This window comes from Plecotus auritus, assembly GCF_963455305.1.
Source record: "Plecotus auritus genome assembly, chromosome: 3".
NCBI classification, from domain to species: domain Eukaryota; kingdom Metazoa; phylum Chordata; class Mammalia; order Chiroptera; family Vespertilionidae; genus Plecotus; species Plecotus auritus.
In genome coordinates, this window is record NC_137772.1 from 45683925 (window position 1) to 45703790 (window position 19866).

Below are 19866 nucleotides of genomic sequence, written 5' to 3' on the forward strand. Positions count from 1 at the left end.
TGCTGTAAACCAAACATTCTTCTAGGGTTCTCAGAGTACAGTAGTGAACAAACATGTTTTCATGGGTTTACATTTTGGTGGGCAGAGACAGATAACAAATAGCATTCTTACTGATAAGGTGTCATTTGGACAGAGAACCAGAAGAGGTGAGGGTGAAAGCCATGTCTGGAAGAGGAGTGCTCTAGGTGGAAGTAACATTGAGTACAAAGGCCTCAGGATGAGGTCATGACTGTGTGTTTTAGGAATAGCAGTTATAGTGAGAGTAGTCTGAAGACAAGCTCAGGGAAATTTCTGGGGACCACATCAGTATGGTTTTACAGGCAGTTTAGGATTCCTACTTTACTCTAACTGAGTGGTGAAGTTTATAGTTCTGGATCGAGGGGTGACATGATCTGACCTACTAGTATGTTTTATTTGGATCTCTAGAGACTGTACATTGAGAAGAGACTATAGGGAGTCAGAAAACCTGGTAGAAGATATTGAAGAAGTCCAAAATGAGAAGTGACAATGGCTTGTGCCAAAATGGCTATAGTGGAAGTAGTGAAAACTGGAGGTTGGATACATTTTGGAGGAAGGGTGAACAGGATTTGCTGAGAGGCATGATGTGTGGTGTGGAACTACATAACTGGCAGAATGGAGTTGCTGTGTATTCAGGTGAGAAAGACTGCAGGAAGAGTGGGAGTTGTTCAGGAGGAGTGGAAAGGAAAAGGTAGAGAATTCAGAGTTCAGTTCTGGATCTCCAAGTTGGTATAATTTTGATTATTCTTTTATTTATACAACTTTGGTTTGAATAGAAAAGATATATCTGAAAATAAGTTCTGTGGTTTGTGAACTATAATGTAACTAGAAGCCTGATGCACAAAGATTAATGCTAGAATGGGCTTTCCTTTCCCTGGCTGCCGGCACCGCCTTTCCACTCTGGCCCAGCCCCTTTCTGCTCAGGCCCTGGAGCCGCCTCTTTACGCTCCGGCCCCGCCTTCCCATGCTGCCCAGAGGCCCTGAGAGACGGGGGGGCGGGAGGTAGAACGCCTGCATCGTCGCCATGGTGACGACACAAGCGTCCCGCCCCTGTCACTCAGCGCCTGTGTATGCAAATTAACTGCCATCTTTGTTGGGTTAATTTGCATATCACTCCTGAATGGCTGGTGGCGTAGCGGAGGTACGGTCAATTTACATGTTTGTCTATTATTAGGTAAGATACTTAGCTTATTACTCTCAGTAATAAAGTACAATAATCACATCAATTATGGCAGATAGCTATCATTCTGAATCAAATAGTTGAAAGTTTGAAATAATTCTGACATTTTAGAATTAATCTTCATTCTGAACCTGTCCAAATGTTGCCTTAGAATTGGAACATATTCAAAGTTAAAATTAGGAATGACCAAAACTAGGTACCAGTGATACTTTTTTAAATTTTATTTTTATTTTTCAACTAGAGGCCCAGTGCACGAAATTTGTGCATGGGTATGGTCCCTAGGCCTGGCTGGTGATCAGGACCAATCAGGGTCAATCGGGGCCTTCTGGCTGCTGGCTGGGTCCCTATTCCCTGGCTGCTGGCTTGGGCCTTCCTTCATAACGTGCCATCCCCTGGTGGTCAGCACACGTCATAGTGAGCGATTGAATTGCCAGTCTCCTGGTCAAACTCCCAAGGAGACACTTTGCATATTAGCCTTTTATATATAAACTAGAGGCCCAGTGCAGGAAATAGCACTGCCCTGCCCACCCACGTGCACACTGCCCTGCCTTGACACCCTAACCTCGCTTCCGCCCCGTCTCCGGAGTAACATGGCATCTCTGCCCCACTGCGCACACAGCCTCCTACTGAATGGTCATCACGACCATTAGCATATTAGCTCTTTATTATATAGGATAGATTATAGTTGACATTCAATATTATATTAGTTTTACATGTACAGCATAGTGGTTTGATATTTATATAACTTATGAAATGATCTCTGCAATCAGTTTAATACCCACCTTATACAATACATCTTTATTATAATACTAGGGACCCAGTGCACAAATTTGTGCACCTTGAAAGGAACTGTGGGCCGCGGGGCTGCATTGGACACAGGGGTGGGTCTCGGCCCATTCTCTGTGCCCCCGTCTGGCCCCTCCCGCCATGGCCCCCAGTCCCCTGCCTGCCGGCAGCCCTGCTCCCACTCTGCCACCGCTCCCACGCACTGATGTCACTGGCCCCACTCTCACCCACTGACGGCGTGGAGCGATTTGGGCTGGTGCCAGCAGTGGGTGTGAGTGGGCCGGCGCCATCAGTGGGTGCAAGCGGCGGCTGCTGCCCCAATCGCCCCTCAGGAATGGGGAGGTGGAGGAGCTCTCAGGGGCGATTGGGGCTGGCAGCTGCCACTCGCACCCGCTCGTGGTGCTGAGTGATCGGGGCTGGCGCCGGGCACCAGCAGTGGGTGGGAGCAGTGGCTCTGGCACTGGCAGTGGGTGCAAGCTGGACCGGAGCCAGCAGCAGGTACGAGTGCCGGGCAGAACCATGGCACATGGGAGCAAAGAATTTTCAGTAACCACCAGAGGCTCACCCCAGTGACAGCGACCGGCACCCCGCCTTGGTCTGGCACCCCCGCTCACCTGCTCCACCATCCCGCTGTGGCCAACGCCCACCATGTTCTGCGCTCTTGCTGCCTTCTGCCGACGCCTGCCATGTTCCACGCATGCCCCCGGTGGTCAGTGCACATCATAGCGACCAGTTGTCCGGTTGTTCAGTTGTACAGCCGTTTGGTCTATTTGCATATTAGGGTTTTATATATATAGATTATTAACTCTATTCTCTATGTTGTATTTTACATGCCTGTTACTATTGTGTAACTGCCAATTTGTACTTCTCATTCCCTTCACCTTTTTCACCCAGTCCCCCTACCTGCTCCCATTTAGCAACCAACAAGGACACTTTCTTACTGCATGCTGAAGAATTAAAATTTTATATATTTTGTTATCAAATAAAACCCTAAATAATGTTGTTGCTATAATTATAATAAATTTATTTTTATCACACTACACATTTACAGATTGCTGAATGACATGGGGTAATAGAAGGAAACAAGGCCTTTTTTTCCTTTTTTTCTTAAGCTACAGAAATCTGGATTCCAAATCTAGTTTCACCATTAACTATATCACCTCTGTGAGACTTGCTTTTTTCATTTGTACAATGGGAATGAAAATAGTATGGATTATGGAGTTGTCAGATTAAATATAATTTTTTCTTCTTTTAAAATACAGTTTTATACATAAGACACATAGAACAGCACCAGCCACTGAGTAAATTTTCAGTCAATATTCACTCCTGTTTTCTCTTTAAATATTTGAAGGCTGTCATGGGGCACAATGGTTACATTTGTAGATTGATTTATGTTATACTGGATGAGAATCAATATAGAATTAAGGCCAGCTACTCGAACTTCCACGAGTGGAGAGAGATTTTTAGCTCAGTATGTGGATGAACACTCTCAGAGTTTTCTAGAATTTTAATAAGCTGTCAAAAGAGCTAATGAATTTCTATTACAGCAGTTATCCTATATAATAAAAGCCTAATATGCTAAGTGTCCTACCATTCGACCAGTCACCATGATGCCCACTGACCACCAGGGAGCATATGCTCCGGTAGGTTAGCTTGCTGCTGGAGTCCGGCTGATCGGGACTGGGCAAGACAGGCCGGACATGCCCCGGAGCCCTCCCGCGGTCCCTCCCTGGTCCTGATTGTGCACCGGTGTGGTCCCTCGGCCTGGCCTGCGCCCTCTCACAATCTGGGACCCCTCGGGGGATGTCGGAGAGCCGATTTCAGCCCGATCCCCACAGGCCAGGACAAGGGACTCCACCAGTGCACAAATCTGTGCACTGGGCCTATAGTTCTGTATAACTGAAAAAATAACATTTCTAAAATGTTGTAAAGAAGATTTAAGCACCAAATAGGTCTTACTGTATCAATACATGATTTTCAAATTTAATGTTCCTTTTCCCAACATGGATATGATAGGATTTTATACTACTTAAGTTACTTTGTTTCACAATTATCATATTTAACTTTAAATAGAAGAAGTGAGACACTTTAAATAGAAGAAGCAAGGTCGTCCTAGCTATTTGATGCTGGACTTACATAGAGTTGGTTTTCTGGTGAATTTAATCAGTTAAAATAGCCATCTTTTTAATTCCTTAAAAAATAATTGAGATTTTATTTTCTTATTCTGAGCTATTAACAAAACTGTTTGAGTCACTATGGGTGCTATACATAAAATTTAAACTATTTTCCAGGCCTTTCCTATTCATAGTCCAAAATATATAATGTTAAAAGTGCTTTCAAAGTCACCTTAAAAATGATATCAAATCTTAAGGTGATGAAATGTTTATATGTGTACTTTTAGTTTTATAGTGCCCATTTTTTTATTTTTAAGAGTCATGTTTTATGTTTAAGGTGAAATATGATATCACCTATGACATGAGCAAATAAGAAAGATTCAAGAAATGTACTTCATTAAGTTTTAGAAATTATTAATTGCAGAACCAGGTGAAGGGGAAGTGAGAAAATCTGCAACCATTTCATTCTGGCCTTTTTACTAAGAAAAAAGAATATTCTGCTTGACGTATTTTCTGGTTGTCATTAAGTACGACTGTTTAATACATGAGACTATCTCAGGCCCACCTTCTACATCAGGGTATGTGTTCATAATAGTATGATGATTTCATGTATTAATTTCCTCAGAAAATGCTAATGGTAGTAGCGTTAGTGGTAGTTGTGATGGAATAGCCATCCTGAGAAATTAGGTATGTGGTAGTTTGACAGTTGACCCCCTCAGTACTTACTGGTTTAAAGCTAACCTACATGACCATGCTGAGCTCCAAACCATTATACAGTATCAGATGAAGATTGGTTGGTATTATTACATAATTACGTGATTTGTCTCTTGGTTTTTGCTCTTTTATGCCTTGCTTATGTATTAACTAGAGGCCCGGTGCACAAAATTCCTGTAATGGGGGGAGGGGTAATCTCTCAGCCCAGCCTGCACCCTCTTGCAGTCCAGGATCCCTTGCTCCTTACAGCCCACCTGCTCGCTGCTCCTTACTGCTCGGCTCACTGCTCCTTAGCGCTGCTAGGAGGTGGGAGACCCTCCCGCCACTGCCGTTGCGCTCGCCAGCCATGAGCACGTGAACCCAGCTTCTGGCTGAGCAGTGCTCCCCCTGTGGGAGCATACTGACCACAAGGGAACAGCTCCTGCATTGAACGTCTGCCCCCTGGTGGTCAGTGCGCGTCATAGCGACCGGTCGACCGGTCATTCGGTTGCTTAGGCTTTTATATATATAGATTCATGTCTACTCATATGGTCTACAATTTATAGATAAACAGAAAATAAAATTAAAGAGTCTTAGGTTTTTGGGAGGATTATATTTCAAATGAAAATAATTTGCTACTTTTTGTTACTTTGACTTTTGTGTTTATGCAAATGTTATTTGTATTATGAAAGTGAGAAAATATTTTTCTCTTCTATTTTATCCCAGTGGGCTTAGTAAATGGTGGGATTGAGGGCCACTATCTCTTTAATCTGTAATCAATTTTTGCTTAAGGAAATATCTATTTCATGAGAATATATTTCATGAAATAATCTTTTAGAAGATATACAATGATTGCCTTTATTTTAGTTCTTAGGACCTTTGAATGAAAATTTCTGTGCAGAAGATTTCTCTTTGTTGGAAAAGATAACATTTACTAATTTAGCAGAGAAAATTAAAGGCATTGTTGAAAATATGGCAATCAGCTCAAAGAAGTAAGTATGTAAAATCATAAGAGCAATTCATTTTCAGGTTTGGTATTTTCCATCTCATAGAGAATATAAAGAAATAATAAAAGACATCCATTTACTCATTATCACCAAACCATGGATGTTAATATTTTGTTTTCTTTGCCGTGGTCTTACTATTTCTGTTTCCCTCAATCTCCTCCCTTCCCAAGGGGTAACCACTTTTCTAAAGGTTGTGTACCAGCCTCCTGTATTTGTTTTTCTTTTCACTTTTGCTTTATATGTAAATATGCACTATCAGTTTTTATTGTGTTGGATGCTTTGACTTCTTTAGAGAAATGCTAATATACTGAAGACTCCTTTTGCTATCTACTTCCGTAGAAGCTTTATTCACTTTCATTGAAATAGAGCTTGCTCATTCATTTTAACTCCTTTTTAGTATTTCATTTTATGAATATACTAGTGGCCTGGTGCATGGATTCGTGCACATTGAAAGGAAATTAATTAGAAGAAATATTTTAATATCTCTATTCGCCCTTTCTCTATAAAGAAGTGTCAGAGGTACGTTTTGCCAATAGTTGGTCTTCAGACATATTCTGTCGATGATGCTGCTTGCTTTCAGCTTCAGAATGTCATCAAAATAACCAAATTCACAATCAACAATGACAGACCGAAACACACGCGTGCGATTGGCACCAGCGAGAGCTTTATATGTATCATGCATGCGCGAGTCAACGTTTATTTTTAAATTGTCAGTGTGCATCATATGTACTGGCCAGTTGGACAGTCAGACAGACGTATGGTCACTTAGCCTCTTATATATATATAGGTTGAAGTTTATTTATATGATCCATTACTGAGGTACAGTGAACTTGGCTTTAGCTTTTTACTATTACAGAAGTGCTATAATGAACCTGCTTTAATGTCTCCTTGTGCAATGTGTGAGTTTAGAGGAGTGTGTTTTTTGGGTTGTAGGGTATGCTTATCTTCAGCTTTAGCAGATATTGCTAAATTTCGTCTTTTAAAGTAGTTGGAACAATCAATACTCCCACCAGAAATGTATGAGTTCCTGTTTCCCCAAGTCCTCACCAATATTTGGTGTTATCTGACTTGTAAATTTTTCCCATCTAATGGATGTTAAATTGTATCTTATTTTAATTTGCACTTCTTTGAGCTCTAGCATAGTTGAGTATCTTTTCATATGACTATCTTCATTCATGCTTGTTCTCCTGTAAAATACCTGTTCATATATATTGCTTAGTTATCTGTTGGGTTATTTTCTCCTATTAGTGATTTGTAAACATATTGTTTATGATTCTGTATATTAATCTATCAATTATGTGTTCTGCAAGTACAATATTTCATTTTGTGGCTTGACTATTTACTTTTTTATTATAAAACTAGAGGCCCAGTGCGCACTGGTAGGGTCCCTAGCGGCTGCCAGCTGCCAGCCAGGGCCTCCCTCCCTTCCCCTGCCCCCCCTCCCTTCGCCTGCTGCTGCCACTGGCCAGGGCCTCCCTCCTTCCCCCCGGCCAGCCCAGCCCCCTGGTTGGACTCCCAGTCAAGGAGACAATTTGCATATTACGAGTTTATTATATAGAATGTTACCACATATCTAGAGGTTTTTTATTTTAATGAAAAATATTATCAGGGTTTTTCATTCATAGTTTGTCTATGATCTGAGAGAGAAGGATGTGTAAGAATTTTCCTTAGTCTGAGTTCATAAAGATATTCTCTTTTATTGTCTTCTAAAAGTTTTATAGTTTTGCTTTTCTTTCTGATTTATATCTTTAATTCTTGGATTTTTCTGTTGTTCCACTGGTCTGTTGCCTCATGCCAATCCCACACTCCAGTTACCACAACTTTATAATAAATTTTGATAGTAGATAGGAAAACTCCCCTTTGCGTCGTCTTCAAAATTTTCTTGACTATTTTTTGTTAGTTGCTTTAGTGTAAATATGATTAGGACCAGCATAACCAGTTCTACCAAAAACATTCCTGGAATTTTTATGGGAATTTATTTGAATCTATAGATTAGATTAAGGAATTATCATCTTTATATAATATTGAGTTATCCCACTTATTAAAAAATACATATATATTACTTATATGTAGCTATACAAATACACATATGTATTTATAATATAAATAAAATACATCTATATTAGGTGTGTAATTTATATATAAGTATATATGTGTGTATGTAGATAGATAGACACACTTATTTGGTGTGGGTTTTTTTTTAAGGGTTCTTCAGTGAACCTTCAATTTTAAATTCCCCTTTCTCAGAGCATTAATTGTGACACAAAATACGGATATTTCTCTTTCTGAAAAACTCATACATTGTTTATCTTGTTTATCTAGAAAGAGTGACCTTGTTATGAAAGTTGATGCCCTGGTTTCCTCTTTGCCTACACGTGAATCCCGTCATAATGTCAAATTTTTAACAGAGAATCACAGGTAAGAATATAATAGTGCTGTTCTCTGTCACTGAATCCTGTATTCAATTATGGTTTCCATTTGTATTCATAATATGGCAAAATTAAAGAAGAATTAAAAGTTCTGTGTTAGAAAATAAATGTGTTTGAAAATATTAGGATAAGAAATTCCTGTTAAGTCTATATTGCAATAAATAAAGGATGATATATATAAGATATAGGATTTCAAATTACTTTATCGTAAACTTAAAGTGGCTGACACTAAGTTTTCTGATCTTACGGTAGATGCAATCTAATGTTGCTTGTATTTACTATTAGAAGATAAAACATGCTTTAGCTCTAAAAAGTCTGTCCTTTCAGATGTCTTCACATATGTATAGTATTTTTTTCCTTTTTATTGCATTTATTGGGATGACACTGATTAATAAAATCATACACGTTTCAGGTGCACACATGTATAGTATTATTCTCAGAGAAAATTTCTTTCTAAAGAGAAATTATCTGACACTATCAGGAATGAGGTTTTTATTTTTTTCAGATTACTGAGATTCAATTCTTATAGGTATTTTCAACACATCCAATGGAATTCTTTTTACAAACTTTTTTATTTCTTAAGTATTATGTGCTGAAATAATTCAACACAAATTATTAAAACTATTATTGTAAATGTTAGTCACTATACTATTCCCATTAAGTTATATTATACTTAGGAATTTTTATATGTTTGGGACTATTTACTCATGTTAAATGTATGACACATTGATCTTTTATAGTTTACTAGAGACCTGGTGCACAAAATTTGTGCACTGGCGGGGGGTGGTGTCCCTTAGCCTGGTCTGTGCCCTCTTGCAGTCCGGGATCCCTCTCATAGTCCAGGACCCCTCGTTCCTTATCGCCTGCTCGCTGCTCCTTACCTCTTGGCTCACTGCTCCTTAGCGCTGCAACGGAGATGGAAGAGGCTCCAACCACCACCACTGCGCTTGCCAGCCGTGAGCCCGGTTTCTGGCTGAGCAGCACTCCCCCTGTGGGAGAGCACTGACCACCAGGGGGCAGCTCCTGCGATGAGCGTCTGGCCCCCCTGGGTCAGTGCGCATCATAGCGACCAGTTCCACTGTTCTGTCAATTTGCATATATTAGGGTTTTATTATATGGGATTGTTGCTATAGTCTCTCCTTTCTCTATTTTTCACATTTATCAGTGTCCTGCTGCTTTTGGCCTACTGCCCTATTTTATGTATAGGGATGGACATAGTGTGACTTTGTGACAGTGGTTTACCATTCCCCAGTTTTTTTTTCTGCTTATTTCTGGGGATTGGAATTCTGATTCATACAACCTCACAGAATTGGTAGTAGTTTGAGGGGGAAAACTTAAAGGAGCAGTAAACAGATGCCTACCTTAGCCATAACATCTTATAAAGCTTACAGAAAGTGGCCAGTAAATTTGTAAAATTTTCATCAAGGTAACTTGCTCAGCCGGCATGGCTCAGTGGTTGAGCATTGACCTATGAACCAGGAGGTCACAGTTCGATTCCCGGTTGGGGCACATACCCAGGTTGTGGGCTCAATCCCCAGTGTGGGGTGTGCAGGAGGCAGTCGATCAATGATTTTTCTCTCATTATTGATGTTTCTATCTCTGTCTTCCTCTCCCTTCTTCTCTGAAATCAATAAAATATACACTTTTTTAAAAAGATAACTAAAGGAATTAACCATTGTAGATGGTCTCTTTAATTTAAAACATCTGATATATCGTCCTTAATTTTTAGCAGTAAAATTATCCAGCAGGATCTATTGTCTAGCTCTGCCATTCTTATTTTAACATTAAATCATATCAACTGCATATAAAATAAAATGTATTTTATTTCCCAATGTTGGAGGACCCATGTTTCAAGTGAAGTTTTTACATTACCTTTAATTTAATTGCTAATAAATTAAATATTTCACTGCAAAAAGTCTAGATACTTACAGTCTTTCTATACTAAAGAAGACCTATCTCCCTGTAATTTTACATGTATACATTTTATGTTGGAATATTTTTATTTTTGTTATATGTAAAATATTTAATTTAGACATCTCAAAAATAAATGGATTTTCATATTATTATAGTGTTAAAATTGTCATTCGTCTGCAATATTCTGTACTTTTAATTAAATATATACTTTTAACTTTCAATTACATTAAATATATAATTGATTATCTCCCACTGGTCTTGTCTGTGCTTTTAATTATTTCCTTAACATTAACTTTTAAAGATTAGTTCGTATTCTAATTTAGAACTTAGACCAATGAAAGACAAAATGGAAAGGACAGAGGGGCAGAGGTACGGAGAGTATGACTGGGGTAAAAATAACGTCTGATAAGTCTGGGGGAGGAGGTTCTCCTGAACTTTTTGTTACAATATGTTGGGGTTTTTTAAATACTAAATTTAATAAAAGTGCTTAATAGTTAATGTTATTCTCAAATCTGAGACAGTATATTCAACTAACAAAAAAGGCATCTTGGTTTTATTTTTATATCCTGTGATCCAGGAGAATTTGGGGGGCTTAAAATGATCAGTTTTCACTATAATGGTATTGTCCTTTGAAGAGTTTTTAAAATCACTCATTCATAAAAGCTTACTTTCATTTTTTCTAATTCTTTGCAGTTTTCTAACTTGCTAACACAAACATTAGAGTTTTACATTTGCATTTTCTTCTGTGAAACAACCAGGATTTTTAAAAGCTAGTGAGAAAGAAAGCAATTTATAACAATGTATATAGCTTAGATTAAGGTTAATTGGTAGTAGAATAAATTTAACTGATCATCATTTACCTTTTATGCTTTATTTTCTTAGCATTATAAAGATCAATCCTCAAGAGAATGATATGTTTTTTGATGTTATTGCTATTGTTGATCCATTGACAAGAGAAGCACAGATGATGGCACAGTTATTGATTGTAAGATATTGTTTTTGTTATGTATTTACATATATTTATCATATTACATAGTACTTTTAAAAATTGTATAATTAATCTTTTTAAGTTTGTTTTCAGCTATAATTAAATATTTGTGCTCTTGATTCTATTCCATACATTTTAAATAGGTTGTCTTATTTAAATGTATAAAATGAAATGACAGAGCTGTATATGGGGTATTAGGCAGTACCAAAGTTAGGTGTTGCTCTGGACTTGAAATACCCCTCCCCCCACCAAAAAAAATGTCAGGTGTTGAAGCCCTACCCCACAATGTGACTGTATTTTGAAATAGGGCCTTAGGAGGCAATTGAGGTTAAATGAGGTCTTATAGGCTGGGTCCTAATATACTAGTATTGATAGCCTCACAAGAAGAGATCTCTGTCTCCTCACTGGCACAAAGAAGAGTTCATGTGAGCATAATGCAACATGGCAGCAGCCTACGAGCCAGGAAGAAAGCTCTCACCACAAACCAGATTGGCCAGCACCTTGATCTAAAATAAGTACCTGCTGTTAGGCCATCCAGTGGGTGGTATTTTGTTATGGCAACCAAGCTAACTTCCTGTCTTGAAGTGTGAAGATTGGCTTCTGAAGAAGCTGATGCCTAAGCTTAATTAAGTGAAGCTTAAAGTATAGTAACATTACCAAACAGGTGGCGCTAAGGGAAGAGGGAATGTGAATGTTGTATTCAGTAGGTTTGGCCACTGTAACAAAGGCCAAAGTAACAGTATCTTCAAGACTCAGTTTTCTCTCATCTCACAGTCCAAGTATAAGCCACTTAAGTTGCTAAGACAGCTCCATAGTCGAGGGACTCACGCACACCCTGACTGGTTGTTCAGTCGTCTTCATGAAGCAGCTTCTATCTAGAAGTCTAAAGCCAAGTTCCTAACATCATCTCTGTATTTCTGCCAACAGGAGGGGAGAATAAGGACACAACCCCTAAGTTGTCCATATTCCATCCAGTCATATTTCACTGACCAGAATGGAGGCAGCCATCTCTGGATACAGCTATTCAAAAGGGAGGGTGGAGACTGCATCCATCTGAAATTCTTTCACTAAGGAAGTAGGGGATAGTGAATATTAGGAGACCACTAGCAGACTCTGAAAGGACATTATAGGCTTGTCATTTGAACAATTGTAAGATTCAGATTTTGATTCAGGTCTCAGTAAATTTTAATAAAGTAGTTCCATTGGTAGGCTATTTTTTTTTCTTGGGATGTTCAGAATTTTTGGGGACTCCTATGTAAAATTAATGCTTTTTTTAAAAGACACATTGAAAAAAAATTATTGGAAGTGGAAACTATTTGTCCTTTGACAGTTGGCTTCACTTTTGGAGATGGGCAAAAGTAATTCAGTATTAAGTCTATTGAAAGATGTAAGTGATCAAGCTGGGTCATACTGGTGTATAGTCTATTGAAACTTCAAAATGCAATTTCTCTCAGAAATTAGTTTGCCCTAACAAACCTGCATTCTTTCTGTTCCATATATATTTGTGTTTTTTTTCTCCCTTTACCTTCATCCTTTGTTTTCTACTGTCTTTCAAATTTTCACTTACTTGTTGCCTATCTAGAGGTGGCAACTATCAAGATTAATAATTCTCCTACTTCTATGCTCCAGGGAAAAGAAAGTATTTCATCTGTATGTAGCCAAGAACTACCTACATCTCTTACAATGTAGTTGAAATAACAAAGGCTCAGGACCCCCATTGTTGTGAGGCCTCCACTTTGTATTTGCAGGTCAAGATATTTATAATTAGTTACTTGTTCTTTAATACTAAGGAAATTCAGATACCATGAAAGAAAGCCATGTTTGGCAAAAGGTAGGCAGCATAACCCTTAGGCAACAAAATCAGTGGTTTAGACTCAAATCTTACCTCTACCATGACTTACTGTGTGGTCTTGGGCAAATTACTATATATCCCTGTGCCTCAACTATAAAACTAGCTACCTCTGAAGGATGTTCTGGGGATTAGGTGAGATAATGAATATGAAGTGTTAATGTAGTGCCTTGTAAATAGTAAATGCTCAATCAATGTTAGTTATTAATACTAATTTATCAAATATGGGAATTTTTTTTCTAACAGGTACTTGGAAAGATTATCAACATGAAGTTAAAGTTGTTCATGAACTGTAGGGATAAGCTTTCAGAAGCCCCTTTAAAGAGGTGAGTCTAAGCGAACATAATTTCATTTCAGAAGATTTGAAAAGACTAAAATGAAAAAGGACCATAATTACTGAACTTGTTTTATTTGTTTTGTTTTGTACCTGTTTTATTTTTCTTCACAGGATGGTTAATTGAAATAGATCAGACATAATTTATTAACTTTAAATGATATAAAATTAAAATAACCTAACCAGTAAAATTGAACCAATCTAATTGCAGAATTTACAGTCTAATTGCAGATTTATGTTTATCCATGGGTATTTTTGAAAATGTGATTTAAAGATACCTATTTAGAAATAAGTAGGAAATAACAAGTGGGAAATAGGTTGAATTACACCATTTTTGGTTTACCTATACTTTCAGCACTTTGAGCTAAATTATCAAAATGATCTTTATTATAACATCACAATTATTACTTGGTGGTATTTCGGTATAACTAGTTTCAAGTAATTTTTGAATGATACAGAAAAGGTTGTTTATTATATGCAAATATTTCTCATTAATACGGTTCTGGTGGATAAAAATTCTATACTCATGAAGCTAATAGACTTCTCAGTGAGTGGCTAAAATAAGATGGAAGCATTTGTTCCTATGTAGAAAAACATGAAATTAATTTGAAATACAAAAGATAAATGAGAATTATGAAAACTGAACATATTCACCTAAGTACGAGTCATCTCTATAGTATATAAAACTATAAAAGTTTTGAATATATAATAAAGAGTAGGAATATTGAGTATAAGAAGCATAATTCATTAGGAGGGAAAGAACTTGACTTCTCTGTGGTGAAATAACACCTAATGTACCAGATCGATGCTTCAAGTGGTGAATAATGCTGCACAGGACACCTTGACTCCAGTCCAAAATAGTGGAAGTCACTATTAGTAATATAACTAATTTTTATTATGTGTGATATTGGGGGATAAGGCTAAAATACTTTAAGACTCTAAGTCTGTTAATAAGCAACTGCTTTCATCTCAATCCTGTTTGTTTTTAATTGAAATATCATAATTGGTTACCAGGGTTTCAGCTTGAATTTTACTTAGTTTCTGGTTATTTCTCTTCATATTATTAATGGTACTAAGAGCTAATGTAATGGCTGAAAAATAGACCATGGTCAAATTTGAAGAAGGATCAGTGAGTGAATACAGATCATTAACTTCTAGAACCTGCATAATTCAGTATCTTAAAGGGATTTTAACCATGTTCATTAAAAAATAATTAACAAGGGTGTGTGTGTCTGTGAGTGTGTATACATACATACAATCTTATAACAGGTAATAGTGTAAACAAAATAATTAATCTACCATTTACAAGCATTATCTCTTCTGAAATATAGTATGGTTTTAGTCTTTTTAATTTAATGCTTTCTTGTCATATTTTTAAACCATTTTCAGTTTTAAAATATTTTAGCTAGAGGAAATCTCAATTTGGGTCAAAGTATGTTGTTTTATTTTTTTATGTTCTATCGACAGTTTTTACCGATTTGTTCTGGAAGCAGAACTGACGTTAGTGACTAATGACCTCATTGAACCAGTAGCAAAATTCTTGGATATCCCTGAATCACCCCTTCTAACCCTCAACATGATTACTCCTGAAGGCTGGCTGGTTGAAACAGTACACAGCAACTGTGACCTTGATAATATCCACTTAAAGGACGTAAGTTATCATATAAACTTATATCAAGAAAGAGGAAAAAAATTTTTATCAGCTACTAACTGTAGCAAGTGAGTGATCATACACGGGCTACTCACCAAAATGTTTTCTTTATGATTCTAGGTCCTGACCCAGTCTTCCCTTGGATTTTTTAGTTTCCCTAACTTCCAAATTCTGCTTCTCTGGTTTTCTGGGTTTCTAGATGTCTTCACCGTTTTAGTTGCTTCAGACTCCTGGTACACAAATGCTGTTCTAAGATGAGCAATGTAGAAAATATGGAGGTGGAAGCATGACAACGTAGGACAATACCACTATGTCCCTATTTTGCCCTTCGGATTTTGTTTTTATTTTATTTTATTTTTTTAAATCCTCACCTGAGAATATGTTCACAGAAAAGAAGGGGGTGGGGGAAGAGAGAGAGAGGGGTGGGGGAGAGAGAGAGAGAGAGAGAGAGAGAGAGAGAGAGAGAGGAATGTTAACGGCTTGCCTTCCATATGCACCCCTACTGGGGATCAAACCTGGGTTGTGCCCTGACTGGGAATTGAGCCACACTGACCAGGGCCAGGTTTTGTTTTTAATTAGAAAGGAACAGTTTCATCTGAAATCCTTTTTGCACTGCAGATCATAGCTAGAGAAGGCAGTCTTAATGAGATTAAGAGTAAAAAGCAGGGAAGAAAGTCCCTCATGTACTGTAGGCTGTGTGCATTGCTTTCCATCACCTTTAGTGTGATTCTTGTCCAGTAAGTGACCAGACTTCTTTTCCCTTCCTGTTGACATTTAGCCCACAGCACTCAAAAAGTGAGAAGACTGTTTAAAAAAACACTGAGTCTTTCAAACATTCCATTCAATATAGGAAAGAGATTCAGACACTACAAAAAGCGGAAACATTTCAGGGGAGTTTACATAGAGAACAGGTATCCAGAAAATGGAGAGAAAATACTTCTTTCTGATTAGCCTCTTGCCTGGTACTGCACAGCCTCTGACCTGTTTCCAACAGCTCCTTAGAATGTACCATTGCCTTGACCTAGGCATAAACATTTAACCTCTTATAATTTGGTTATAATTGTTCATCAGATTTACTTCTCATGCTTCTTGTGTGTTGCCCTTTGCCTAAAGATTTTCCTTTTAGGCAAATTTCTTCTGATCCACTCATGAATAGATTCTATAGGATCCTAAGTTACTTCCCTGGAACATGTATTCACCAATACCCCCAACTTTACCCGCCCAGAGAAGAACCTGAATTCAGTCATAGCAATCATCTGAAATCAGTCCTTCAAATCCAGGGAAAGAATTGAAGGACAGAAAAGTAGTAAAATTCATGAGAAAACTGAGAAATGAACTTGGCAAGAAGTAAAAAAAAAAAAAAATCTGTTTTTTCCACAAGTTTTAGCTCTTAAAGGAGTCTATTGGATTCTTTATTAAGAGAGTTCAGTAATATACTTCAATAAGGTAACTTTAAAGATTCTAACCAAAAGGGTAAAAAGTTTGTGTTGGGAGAATTAATGCAGCTTACAAAAGATTTTAAATCAAGTCTGCTGGTAAAAAATTACAGCAGCTGTTAAACAATTAATGGAGATTAAACATTTCTTGTTGTGACTGGCAAATATAACAAGGTCTTTATAGAAGCTATTTAAGTGAACAGTAGCTCTATTTATTTTAGAAGACTAAAATAGAGAAGTAATTTCCTCTCTCTTCACAGGTTATATGAATAAACAGAAGGAAATTATAAATTCTAGCAGCCATAAAAGTTAACTGCCTCCGAGGCTCTTCTCTTCCACTGTACATACTCAGAATATTCCCTGCAACCATCCTGCAAAAAGAGTAAATAACAAAGACATTTGCTAGAGCAGAAACAAGGAGTTGTTGGTAAAGGATAAAAGTGTACCATTGCAAACATGAAACTAACCATGAGCGTTTTGTTGCCACCCACTAGCTCGTGTAGGTACTCTTTGCTATATCTAGTTCCCAAGCTTGATCTAGAAAAATTCTCCCTTACCAGGACTTTGGTCTACAGTCAATATTTAGAACAGGAAATAAAAATATAAAGGAGATAAAAACATAAAAAAAGATTACTAGCTTTCAAATTCTTTTTTTCCCCCACTGTTCATATTTACTTATTTATTTACTAGTGTCCTGGTGCACAGATTTGTGCACATTGAAAGCAAATTAGTTAGAAGAAATATTTTAATATCGCTATTCGCCCTTTCTCTATAATAGAAGTGTCAACCGAATTCATGATCAACAATGACAGATTGAAACACACATGTGCAATTAATGCCAGCGAGAGCTTTATATGTATCGCGCATGTGCAAGTCAACTTATCCTTTTATATATATAGATACACCTGCTTAATTAGACTTGCTTTCTGATTTAGCTAAACTTTTTCCAGCTCAGTGAAGCACCCCAACTTCTCTTTCAGGTTATTGTCAGCAACACAGCAGTAAATATCAACACAAAGCAGATTATTATTGTAGATTACACAGGGAGAACAAAGGGTAAAATGTTTAACTGTAGCAGTGTTTGACTATATTCTGCGCAGTGAGAAAACCTAAAGTCATTTTCAAGTTCCACTATTTCTTTCTTCTTTTCTGTTTAACATTTGGTTAAACTGTAAAATGGTTTGCACCTGGTTATAAAGCAAGTTGGGTTCCTAGGCTGAAGAAACTCTAAGGTGGCTAGTCGCTAAGGAGAGGAACCGGGTGTTGCTACGTGACATCATTACCCATCGCCCACAGTGACTGTTTCCGGGCTGGGCTGGGCTGTGGGCCGCATTTTGCACAATGGGGTCTTGGCATTGTTGGCTGTGATTTGGTGGGGTGTCGCTCCAGGTTGGTGGCGGGCCTGTGTCCTACATGAGAGAAGCCGAGTGTTGGTTTGTTGGTGCCGGGTCTATGGTGCCATTTATTTTTATTTATTTATTTTTTTTTATTAAGGTATTATATGTATACATATCTTACCATTGCCTCCCCCCACCCCACTCCCATACATGCCTCACCCCCCAATATTTTGCATCCGTTGGTTACTATTATATACATGCATATAAGTCCTTCAGTTGATCTCTTATTTCCCCCACCTCTCCCTAACCTTACTGCTGTAATTTGACAGTCTGTTTGATGCTTTACTGCCTCTGTATCTATCTTTTTGTTCATCAGTTTATAATGTTTTTCATTATCCCCAAATGAGTGAGATCATGTGGTATTTTTCTTTCATTGACTGGCTTATTTCACTTAGCATAATGTTCTCTAATTCCATCCAGGTGCCTACAAATGGTAGTAATTCCTTCTTTTTTATGGCAGCATAGTATTCCATTGTGTAGATGTACCATAGTTTTCTGATCCAGTCATCTGCTGACGGGCACTTAGGCTGTTTCCAAATCTTAGCTATGGTAAATTGTGCTGCTATGAACATAGGGGTGCATATATCCTTTCTGATTGGTGTTTCTAGTTTCTTAGGATATATTCCTAGGAGTGGGATTACTGGGTCAAATGGGAGTTCCATTTTCAGTTTTTTGAGGAAACTCCATACTGTTCTCCACAGTGGCTGCACCAGTCTGCATTCCCACCAGCAGTGCATGAGGGTTCCTTTTTCTCTGCATCCTCGCTAACACTTGTCATTTGTTGATTTGTTGATGATAGCCATTCTGACAGGTGTGAGATGGTATCGCATTGTCGTTTTGATTTGCATCTCTCGGATAATTAGTGACTTTGAGCATGTTTTCACGTGTCTCTTGGCCTTCCTTCTGTCTTCTTTCGAAAAGATTCTATTTAGGTCTGTTGCCCATTTTTTTATTGGATCATTTATCTTCCTTTTATTAAGTTGTATAAGCTGCCTGTAGATGTTGGAGATTAAACCTTTATCAGTGATAACATTTGCAAATATGTTCTCCCATACAGTGGGGTTTCTTGTTGTTTTGTTGATGGTTTCTTTTGCTGTGCAAAAGCTTTTTATTTTGATGTAGTCCCACTTGTTTATTTTCTGTTTGGCTTCCATTGCCCTAGGGGCAGTATCACTGAAAAAGTTCTTTTGGCATATGTCTGAGATTTTGCTGCCTGTGGATTCCTCTAGTATTTTTATGGTTTCCCGTCTTATATTTAAGTCCTGTACCCATTTTGAGTTTATTTTTGTGTATGGTGTAAGTTGGTGATCTAGTTTCATTTTTTTGCATCTATCTGTCCAATTTTCCCAACACCATTTATTAAAGAGACTGTCTTGACTCCATTGTATGCTCATGCCTCCTTTGTCAAATATTAAATGCGCATATTGGTTTGGGTCGATATCTGGATTCTCTCTTCTGTTCTAATGATCTATATGTCTGTTCTTGTGCCAGTACCAGGCTGTTTTGAGGACAGTGGCTTTGTAATACAGCTTGAAATCTGGTATTGAGATCCCTCCTACTTTATTCTTCTTTCTCAGGATTGCTGTGGCTATTCGGGGTCTTTTTTTATTCCAGATGAATTTTTGGAGAGTTCTTTCTAGGTCTGTGAAATACGCCGTTGGTATTTTAATGGGGAGTGCATTGAATCTATAGATTGCTTTGGGTAGTATGGACATTTTAATGATGTTGATTCTACCAATCCATGAAGATGGTATGTTCTTCCATCTGTTTACATCTTCCTCTATCTCTTTTTTCAGTGTCCTGTAGTTTTCCGCATATAGGTCTTTTACCTCCTTGGTTAGGTTTATTCCTAAGTATCTTAATTTTTTTGATGCTATGGAAAATGGGATTGCTTTTTTAGTCTCTCTTTCTGTAAGTTCACTGTTGGTGTATAGAAATTCCATAGATTTCTTGGTGTTAATTTTGTATCCTGCTACATTGCCGAATTCATTTATTAAGTCTGTTAGTTTTTTGATGGAGTCTTTCGGGTTTTTTATGTACAATATCAGGTCATCTGCAAATAAGAACAGC

General features: G+C 37.7%; 1 protein-coding gene across 1 annotated transcript in view; it reads left to right on the top strand.

Annotated features, from left to right (window-relative positions):
• The window catches only part of UGGT2 (UDP-glucose glycoprotein glucosyltransferase 2), a 166037-nt gene that overhangs the window by 98005 nt on the left and 48166 nt on the right, over nucleotides 1-19866 (top strand). Inside the window, exons 23-27 of the mRNA XM_080660862.1 lie at nucleotides 5659-5783; nucleotides 8121-8216; nucleotides 11024-11126; nucleotides 13225-13304; nucleotides 14780-14963. Of these exons, the coding sequence (XP_080516988.1) occupies nucleotides 5659-5783; nucleotides 8121-8216; nucleotides 11024-11126; nucleotides 13225-13304; nucleotides 14780-14963 (588 nt within the window). The remainder of the gene's footprint in view (nucleotides 1-5658; nucleotides 5784-8120; nucleotides 8217-11023; nucleotides 11127-13224; nucleotides 13305-14779; nucleotides 14964-19866) is intronic.